The sequence below is a fragment of the Haemaphysalis longicornis genome, unplaced genomic scaffold (assembly GCF_048455015.1).
Source record: "Haemaphysalis longicornis isolate Haplotype H1 unplaced genomic scaffold, Haemaphysalis longicornis Haplotype H1 scaffold_3, whole genome shotgun sequence".
NCBI classification, from domain to species: Eukaryota; Metazoa; Arthropoda; class Arachnida; order Ixodida; family Ixodidae; genus Haemaphysalis; species Haemaphysalis longicornis.
In genome coordinates, this window is record NW_027526335.1 from 75,440,439 (window position 1) to 75,451,263 (window position 10,825).

Consider the following 10,825-nt stretch of genomic DNA (forward strand, 5'->3'; position numbering starts at 1 on the left):
AAACTAAACCTACAGACTAATATAGAGGCTGTAGCAATGAGGGCCATTATTTTTGGTAGGCTAACAACTATACGTTCAACATACATTGCGCCCGACTATCACCTAACAACAACAGAGTTTGAAAGTTTAATAGATCAACTTCCAGCACCATTCTTATTAGTAGGGGACATGAATGCTCACCACCCGCTCTGGGGTTCAGCACGGGCTGACCCTCGAGGGCGACTCCTAGAAAAATTCTTGTTGTCCTCTGGCACCTGTCTGTTCAATAAGAAACAAGCAACGTTTTTCAGCGCTACACACAATACATTTTCTTCTATTGACCTAGCGCTGGGGTCTGCCACTCTACTTCCTCTAGTTGAATGGAGCGTCGCTCCAAATCCATATGGCAGTGATCACTTTCCTGTCATACTTAAATTAGCTCACAACCCTGCAATTTCAACCATCCCAACAAGGTTTAAAGAAGAGGGAGCAAACTGAAAGAAGTTCAAAGAATTATCTGAGCTTTCTTACACATCCATACAGCATCTAGACATTGACCAAGCCACAGACATTATTACTGCGCATATTATTGATGCCGCACATTCCTCCATTCCTCGAGCTTCAACAAACACAAAAAACAGGCCCAGACCATGGTGGAACGAGGACTGTAGGACTGCACGCAAAGAACAAAATAAAGCTTGGGGAACCTTCAGAAGATATCCAACAGTTGAAAACCTCATTGCATTTAAACGAGCAAAAGCCAAAGGGAGACAATTCGACGTGCTGCGAAAACAGATAGCTGGAGAACATTCCTGACCTCTATAAACTCATTCACTGATACACACAAGGTATGGAAACGAATAAGAGCACTTCAGGGTCAGAACACAAACACCCTCCCACTTATTAGCACAACAGGTGACACACCAGCGGATCAGGCCAACGCGCTCGGCAAGCACTTTGAACATATCTCCAGCTCTACCCACTATTCAACAGAATTTCTTCGTCATAAAAAGATTGCAGAACGTAAGCCTCTTCACATCAAGAAAACATCAAGCGACGGTTATAATTCTCCACTCACAATACAGGAATTTTCCATTGCACTTTCATCATGTAGGAAAACAGCTCCAGGGGCAGACAACATAACATACGAGATGATAAAACATTTACACCAAGACACGCTTGAAGCAATTCTTTACCTTTTTAACTTGATATGGCAAACAGGACGACTGCCAAAGTCATGGAAAGAGGCAATTGTCATTCCTGTGCTGAAGCAAGGGAGAGACCCAGGTCTGCCTAGCAGCTACAGGCCAATAGCCCTTACAAGCTGCTTGTGTAAATTGTTAGAAAAGATGATAAACCGGCGTTTACTGTATTTCTTGGAGTTTCATGGTGTGCTGGATAATCACCAATCAGGTTTTCGAGTACAACGTTCCACAAACGACAATCTTGTTACCTTTGAATCTTATGTACGAGACGCTTTTGTTCACAAACTTGCATGTCGGTATTCTTTGACTTAGACAAGGCGTATGATACCACGTGGCGCCACGGAATTTTACTGGACTTAGACTCGCTTGGAATCTGCGGAAATATGTTAAATTTCATTACAAGTTACTTAACCCACCGTATTTTCAGAGTTCGTGTAGGTTCCTCGCTGTCGCAAATCTTTACCCAAGAAAATGGCGTTCCTCAGGGGGGTGTCTTGAGTTGTACGCTTTTTATTGTCAAAATGAATTCCCTGAAAAATGTCTTGCCACGCTCTTTATTCTATTCTGTTTATGTGGATGACATCCAGATAAGTTTCAAATCATGTAATGTAGCAGTTTACGAAAGACAGGTACAATTAGGAGTTAACAGGCTGTCAAAATGGGCAACCGAAAATGGCTTTCGGTTCAACGCCGACAAAAGCTCCTGTGTGTTGTTTTCTAGGCAGCGAGGCATCATAGTGGAGCCGTGCATTACGCTCAATGGAAACCAAATCCCTGTGAAGGATAGACAGAAGTTCTTGGGTATTTTGCGTGACAAAAAGCTCACTTTCATTCCAGATATTCAACAACTCAAAATGAAGTGCATGCAATCTTTAAACATACTTAAAGTTTTATCACACCAGTCCTATGGCACTGACAAGACATGCTTACTGAGAATATTCCGTAGCCTAATTATCTCCAAAATTCACTATGGAAGCATTGTGTATCAGTCGGCATCAAAAACAGCCCTCAAGATGCTCAATGCTGTTCACCACCTAGGACTCCGGCTAGCTACAGGTGCTTTCCGTACGAGTCCCGTTTTAAGTCTTTATGTGGAGTCTGACATGTGGTCCCTAGAACACCAGCGTAAATTCAGGGCACTCTTGTATGCCGTTAAAGTAGCCTCGCTACCTCAGCATCCCTGTAACGCAATACTAAGCGATCACACTACTGCAAACTTGTTTTTAAAACGCCCCTCACTGGCCCAACCTTTTTCTTTTACAGCCAGGTCTGAGGCCTCTGAGTTGGGAATATTTTTCACGGACACTCAGAAAACTATTTTTACGGATTTCATTGCACCTTGGAAACTTCTACCCGTGTCATGCGACTTGTCATTTGTTAAAATTGATAAGAACCGAGCCCCTCAGGCCCTCATACAACAACACTTCCTAAGTCTGCAACACAAATATCAATGCACAGAATTCTACACTGATGCATCCAAAATGCTCTCTGCAGTAGCATGTGCGGCACTTGGACCAAACTTCTCCTGCTCAAAAACAATGAACCTGAACGCAAGAATATTCACTGCAGAAGCATACAGTATTACTATGGCTGTTGAACACATCATACAAAGCGTAATACCTATGTCAATTATATACACAGACTCACTTAGTGTTGTAATGGCTTTATCGTCTGGCAAAAGCCACAAAAATACATATTTTAACCAGCTTTTAAAGACTATTATGTGTGCATACTCCATGGGGCTCCAAATTACAATCTGCTGGGTCCCCGGCCATTGCGGAATAGTTGGCAATGAGTCTGCTGACAGACAAGCAGCTGCCGCCACCCACCGTGATGAGGTTGACGTGACATTAATACCTTACACTGATCTAAAGCCTCTCATCAGACGCAAACTCCGCAAGCAATGGCAAGAAGAATGGGATACACAGACAGAGAACAAACTTCATGTAATTAAGCCAAAAATAGGCAAATACATAACAGACAAACGGAACAGAATCATTGAAGTCACACTTTGCAGATTACGTATAGGACACACACACGGCACACATTCTTACCTTTTAAATGGCACACAAAGACCACAATGTTCGAGATGCGGACAAGCACTTACCGTTATTCACATCCTTGTTGAATGCAAAGAACACGATGCTGACAGACGCAAACACTTTCCAGAACTCTACACGCACCACATCCCGATTCACCCAGCACATTTTCTTGCAGACAATCCCATGTTTGCGTGCAGTCATGTCCTAGAGTATTTATTTAGCGTCAGATTTTTACAAACAATTTCATATCGACCATAATTGTTTCACCGATTTCCCTCTGATGAGGACTGCATACTCACGGAAAGCTGAACTGCATTTCCACTCACCGCTTATAGTTCTTAGCAGTATGGCTCTCTACACCAATAGGTTGCTTTTAATGAAATGGCCCCCTACACCTTTTTTAACCCTTTTACTTAAAGAAGTATACCCCCAAAGAAATATAAAAGACCCTGGTATTTGGCGCTCTTTGGCCAAGCTGCCCTTGCGCCAATAAACAACACATACAACAACTGAACATGATTCATGTGAGTAGAAGAGGTGCACTATAGCCATGCAGAACTGGAATTATTGAAAGGCTGTGCATACTGTTTTACTAGGAGCGCATAGTGGCGGGTTTTGGATTAATTTTGACCACCTCGGGACCTTTGACATGAGCCAAAATCTCAACACCTACTCGTCTACCGCCGCAGCCACGACTAAACCCACATCTTTGGACTCAACAGCACACCTTAGCCACTCAACCACAACAGAGGGTACTTGATTCAGAATAAACAATATGCATAACAGGTTCAATTCTATAAACATTAAGCACACTAAACCAAAAGTCGCGTCACTTACAAGTGAAGTGGTAGGCAACCACTTGTTTCCAACGGCTTGTCACACCTGCCAGCATGAACACCAAGGCATGGGTTGCGAGCTCGTCTTTAGAAGTTGGATTCGATGACTGGATTGTTGGACGTCCTGGAATGTTCAACCACGCAAAAGACACGCAAAAGTAAACCCAGATTGGCTCCAGACAATAAAAAAATTAAATGCTTCTTGCATAGCTTGCTTTTTAGGTACGCGATCACAAACGAGGACACAGGTTTAAAAAAGAACTCGAAAGATACTCGCTCAATGAGTAAACGCTCGGTACTGAAGGTAGACTTATGCTATGAGGCATGCTGTGGTGGCTAGTTACTGTATAATTTAAACCACCTAGAGAGGGCTGTAGTCAGAAATGGTTTTCGGAGGGGGTGATGGTAAGAGTTTTGTCAAAAAGAACACTAAGACTCGCGTATGCGCTGCCTGGAGAAAATTTCAAAGGGGGTTCAAACCCTGAACCCCCCTCAGGTTATGTCCTTGCACCTAGGGATCTAACAAGGGCACAACTGTTGGCACACAGTATTTTTGTTCTTAGGTGGCATAAAAAACAGCCACCATAGCTGGAATGAAATTAGAGTATGCCCTAGCCACTGAACCATAGTGGCAAGTATGACAGAAGTGGGCTTTGGGCTGCAATGGGAGAAGCATTACGGAATTACAGAACATCATTGCAATTCGTGTTCAACTGGAACTATCCTGAAAAAACGTATGGTGCTGGACTGCTCAAACAATTACTGGAAAGTGTTTTCTGAAGATGTAATTCATAACTAAAAGCCAGTTTCAACCCCACTAACATAAAGCTACCGCTGCTAAGCCATACCAGCAGCCTCACAAAGTCACCGTGAAGCTTACAACTCTATGTATTACTGCTAGAATAAAACTCTGGACCTTCCAAGCTTTTTAACGTGTTGGGTTGAAGATAGTTAGTAATCATGATAAGGCGCTTGAAGGTATTATCACGGATATCCCAAGTTTCATTACGCTGTTAACTGAGAAGTATGCTAACCTCCAAATTACAACCATGTTCTGTTTCATGCACTAGTTTGGGGTATGCACCCGTCAACCGGTTAGAAAATATAGGCGATCCAGAAAACCATGGGTTACGCGTGAATTGTGCGAAAGAATTAACGCAAGAGATAAGCTTTTCGATAAGTTCATCCGCGATAAAGATGCCCAAATATTTTCAGAATACAAGGGTTTAAGGAACCGGCTCAATTCGGACCTACAAAAAGCTAAGCAGCAGTATTACAAATTGAAGTTCTCGTCTATCTCTACAGAACCCAAAATAGTTTGGAATTTAGGAAGGACTATTGTGGGCAACCCTTCTCCTTCAATACCAGATACACTCACGTTAGATGGCAGAGAATATAGCAACGAATTTCTCGCTGAAAAATTTAGCGAACATTTTGTTATGTCGTGTGTATCGGAACCAGTATATGACACAATCATTGATATTGACGCACTAAATTATCTGTTTCCAATAACACTATTTTTCTCGCACAATGCACGGAAGTCAAAATATATTCTTTTCTGCAATCCTTATCTAATAACACTTCAGCTGGTTACGACGAATTAAGGCTCAGCCTATTAAAGCTGTTGCAGATATTTTGTGCATGCCTTTGCTTCATATTTGTAATCGTGTGTTCAGTACTGCCACCTTTCCGAATGCAATAAAAATTGCCCGAGTAGCCGTATTGCATAAAGGCGGTGCAACGGACAACATCAATAACTATAGACCAATTTCAGTCCTGCCAATTTTCTCGAAGGTACTAGAATACTTGATAAAGGAAAGGTTAACCAAGTTTCTCGATGCGACAGGCGCTATTGCGGACCAACAATTTGGTTTTCGTCAGAATCGTTCTTCCGAAATGGCATTGTTAAACATTAAAGAATGAATACTTAATAATTTTGAAAATAAAGAATATATTATTGGACTTTTTCTAGATTTCAGAAAGGTATTTGACTCCATTAAGCACGACATACTGTTTGATAAACTTGCTTTTTATGGGATCAGAGGTGTCGCCTTGAATTTGATCCGTAGTTACTTATCCGAACGCTTAGAGTTTACGAGTCTCAATGGCTAAATATCGTCGACAAAAGCTATTTTATGTGGTGTCCCTCAAGGTTCCATTTTGGGCCCACTGCTGTTTATTTTATACAATAATGACCTTGTACACAATCCTTTCACTCCTGTTATTACGCTCTATGCCGATGATACTAGTGAGTTTTTTTCTGGTCTCTCTTTGCGTAATTTAGCAACATCTGTTAATATCTGGCTCAGAGAACTATCAAAGTGGTTGACTCTAAATAAACTAGAATTAAGCGTCAAAAAAACAAAATACGTTATTTTTAAACCCAGAAACAAGCTTGATGATCACAATCCTTCGATAGAATTTGGGAACTCTTCTATCGAACCGGTGTCCGCTTTTAAATTTTTAGGAATTCTTTTTGATGAATATCTCAGTTGGACTCTTCATATTAGTAAGGTTCACACAGCTGTGTCGCGCTCTGTTGGCCTGCTTTATCAAATTAGATGTCTGGTCCCGATCTGGCTCATGCGCCAAATGTACTATGCGTTAGTGCAGTCTCATCTTCATTACTGTATTTTAGTATGGGGAAGCACGATGCCAACAACTTTAAACAGACTTCTATTACTACAAAAAAGAGCTCTCCGCTGCATTGTGCATGTATCTAGTACGCACAACTCTGCCCAATTATTTCTGCAGCACGCTATTCTTACAATACATCAGTTTTTTTAGCTTAAGCTTAGCCTTCATATTCGCAGTGAAGTATCAAAAAACCCATTATTCCTAGAACATTATTTACCAGTGAATGTGCATTACGATCTTCGGCCGAGTTGTTTCAGGACGCCAATGATCCGAACAAACTATGGTACACAAAAATTAGACCACCGAATTCCCACCTTTCTTAGCAAACACCCAACTGTTGTGCAATTGCTGCAACATACAGCGTCTTGGCTCGCGCTAAAGAAAAAAATTAAAAAATATAGCAAGTTGCCATGTTTTGTATCTTTTTTTCCCTCGCCGTTGCTGTGCAATGTTGCAATGTCGTATGTACGGAGGTGATGGCCGCCGTCAGGCAGAGTTCATCTGCCTTTTCCTCTCCACCCGAGACATGGTTTGTCTAAATAAAAATGAAATGAAATGAAATCGTGTTCAGTGTTGTGGACTTTGGCTTTGCTGTCCAAATGCATTCATACAATGGGTTGGCACTAATTTATTTGTTTAGTAATGAGATTCTTCAAAAACTTTAGCACTGTCCCACTGCAACCCTAATAAATGTGTATTTTTTGCTTACCTATAATGCGTCCGGTTGATGCATCGTAGTCAAGGCCAGGTGATATTTGCATTTCGTGCATCAAAACGCAGGCATGACGCTCCTCTGGCTGCATAGAGGATACCTTCAGCTCTAATGCAGAGAAAACTTCCTCCAGTATTCCTGCACATATTACATACAAATTTGTAGTTATCCGGTCTACAAACTACTGCGTGAACCTTCACGCATGATACAAGTTTGCGCTGGGTTTTGCCCGTCCTTGGCCCATTTAGCCATTTGCCCTCAAACATTTCTGAATGTTCTTTAGAGACGGCTGCTTGCTCCGGAAATTTTTTCAAGGAATATATTACATATGCATTGAAATTATTTGGGCACTGGCACGATGTGGCACGGTACGGATTAGCAGCAAGATGACAGATCTTCACAAACTTAATACACTTAAAAGTTTTAATTGGGGCTTTTCGCTTTGAAGCTACACCTGGGCCATGTTTGACTGCCAAGGATCTTTCAACAAGTGCCAAACTCATCTACAAACGGTTTTTGTTATTCACCACCACCTGAAAAACAGCTGGTGCAGTCAGAAATAAAAATAGCAGCGCCTTGCTCAGCAGCAGAACCCTTAGCCACTGTGGCAGGTAACCACGCACTTGAGTGGCGTTTTAAGGCAAGCAAATTATTACTAAGAAAACACGCGCAGCCCACTAATTTTATAAAATATGTACATGTATGTATATACATTACCGGGACTAAACTTGATGTGTTCGGTTTGTTGTTGCAGAGTTCTTTTTGCTGGGAGAGGTACAACATTTTCTTTCACGAAATCATATCCTTTGCTCCCACAAGCAACTTTAAGCTGCAAGGCTTTTTGCACAGAGTGTGGAGACCAGGAGCTGCCACGCATTGAACCTTTCTCCACAACACGAATCTGGTCTGGAGACAGAACTTTTCCAAGGGATTCACGGAGTGCGTCGCGTTCCTTTTCTGCTTTACATCGCCTCTTGTACTCCAAGTTTAGACGCCGCACCAGGTCAGCCTCCCGTTCAGGTTTCGCACAACTGTCATAGCCTGCACCCATACAAAACCATTGTGTTGACACTTGTGCATTAACAGAGGACCGCACAAAAAATCTCGAACAAAAATTGCTTCCTTATTTATCAACCTTGGCATTCACACAAGTGCTGAGAAAACACTTGGACAGTTAAAAAGTGAACTTTTTGTTTCAAATAAAATATCATATTCATTCCTGCATTTATATCCACCATAAAGGCCTGAGGCCATTACATAAGGCGGGAGGGGGGCACAGAAACTTATGAGACTGCTTTAAAGCAAAGAGAAAAAATAAAAATAACAGCAAAATATTGACAAAGGTACACAGAATCTTTCCTGTGCATATTCGGGGTGGATCTTCGGTGCATGCGATGTAAGTGGCAATGAGCTTTTTTGTACATATGGAAACATGGGCAGCATGTCCACGGCCGATTGCACAGCCTTGGTGTAGTCTTTCTCACCTTGTGACGTAGATGGCTGCTCTGTGTCAGTCATGCATGGCTCTCCCATGGTCACTGATCCTGCAACATTTACAAAGAAGCAAGATAAACATTCCCCATGATTAACCATTTAAAAGTTTGCTACAACGTGACCAACAGTTATTGCTAAGATCAACAATTACCCACTCCTTACCTGTCGGCGTTGAGGGAACCTCAAAGGAACACGTAACCACCTGTGGCTCCGGTGTTGAAGGGACTGCGTGAAAACAATTCAGAGCTAAATGCTACGGAAAGCATATGCACGTTCTCATTGACACAGTTACACAGAATCTTTCCTGTGCATATTCGGGGTGGATCATCCGTGCATGCATTGTAAGTGGCAATGAGCTTTTTTGTACATATGGAAACATGGGCAGCATGTCCACGGCCGATTGCACAGCCTTGGTGTAGTCTTTCTCACCTTGTGACGTAGATGGCTGCTTTGTGTCAGTCATGCATGGCTCTCCCATGGTCACTGATCCCGCAATATTTAAAAAGAAGCAAGATAAACACTCCCCATGATTAACCATTTAAAAGTTTGCTAAAACGTGACCAACAGTTATTGCTAAGATCAACAATCACCCACTCCTTACCTGTCGGCGTTGAGGGAACCTCAAAGGCACACGTAACCACCTGTGGCTCCGGTGTTGCAGGGACTGCGTGAAAACCATTCAGAGCTAAATGTTATGGAAAGCATATGCACGTTCTCATTGACACAGGTACACAGAATCTTTCCTGTGCATATTCGGGGTGGATCATCCATGCATGCAATGTAAGTGGCAATGAGCGTTTTTGAACATATGGAAACATGGGCAGCATGTCTATGGCCGATTGCACAGCCTTGGTGTAGTCTTTCTCACCTTGTGACGTAGATGGCTGCTCTGTGTCAGTCATGCATGGCTCTCCCATGGTCACTGATCCTGCAACATTTACAAAGAAGCAAGATAAACACTCCCCATGATTAACCATTTAAAAGTTTGCTACAACGTGACCAACAGTTATTGCTAAGATCAACAATCACCCACTCCTTACCTGTCGGCGTTGAGGGAACCTCAAAGGCACACGTAATCACCTGTGGCTCCGGTGTTGCAGGGACTGCGTGAAAACAATTCGGAGCTAAATGTTACGGAAAGCATATGCACGTTCTCATTGACACAGGTACACAGAATCTTTCCTGTGCATATTCGGGGTGGATCATCCATGCATGCAATGTAAGTGGCAATGAGCTTTTTTGTACATATGAAAACATGGGCAGCATGTCCACGGCCAATTGCACAGCCTTGGTGTAGTCTTTCTCACCTTGTGACGTAGATGGCTGCTCTGTGTCAGTCATGCATGGCTCTCCCATGGTCACTCATCCTGCAAAGGAACAAAGAACTACGTGCTCTCTGTTCACATGGTTTACAACGGAAAAAGAAACACACCATGGGCCGTCGTTCCGTCTTTTTCGTGAGGTGACAAGTGAATATTGCTGAATAGCAAAATGCAATGTAGTCTACTACTCCAATCTAAACGAGCACAGAGTGCTCAAACCCTGCAGTACACAAAGGATTATAATACCATAAAACCACCTCGTAATATCTGAAAGGCTGAAATTCTGTCAAGAGCCACACAAAAAACAATGTATTAATCTGTACGATTTAGCAAACCAGGCTTCATTCTTACCTGATTCATCCTTGTGTAAGCTGGCCTGTGTGCACTCCGATACTGGCAAGGGTAGGTCTGCATGAACACTTCATTTCACAAATATGAAGCAATAAAAGTAAATAAACACGTATTTGACTACTAGTATTCTACTCACTTGAAAACACACTAGGGACAGCATGTGGTTTGAGCCGTTTCTTTCCTCTAATGGTCGGCTCCTCAAACTGGTCTGGTGTGAAATGATCCTGCGTGCGAACCATCAATAATA

The 10,825-nt window shown here is 42.4% G+C and overlaps 1 protein-coding gene across 1 annotated transcript; it reads right to left on the bottom strand.

Moving 5' to 3' along the window:
• Positions 1-8,398: 8,398 nt before the first annotated feature.
• LOC144175282 (uncharacterized) lies at positions 8,399-10,275 on the bottom strand. Its single transcript, XM_077704371.1, has 6 exons — positions 10,213-10,275; positions 9,946-10,008; positions 9,774-9,833; positions 9,507-9,569; positions 8,834-8,955; positions 8,399-8,452 (listed from the first exon to the last, which is right to left on the bottom strand). Exons 1-6 carry the CDS (start codon positions 10,259-10,261, stop codon positions 8,399-8,401), a joined length of 411 nt encoding a protein of 136 aa, XP_077560497.1. The 5' UTR covers positions 10,262-10,275.
• Positions 10,276-10,825: the final 550 nt, after the last annotated feature.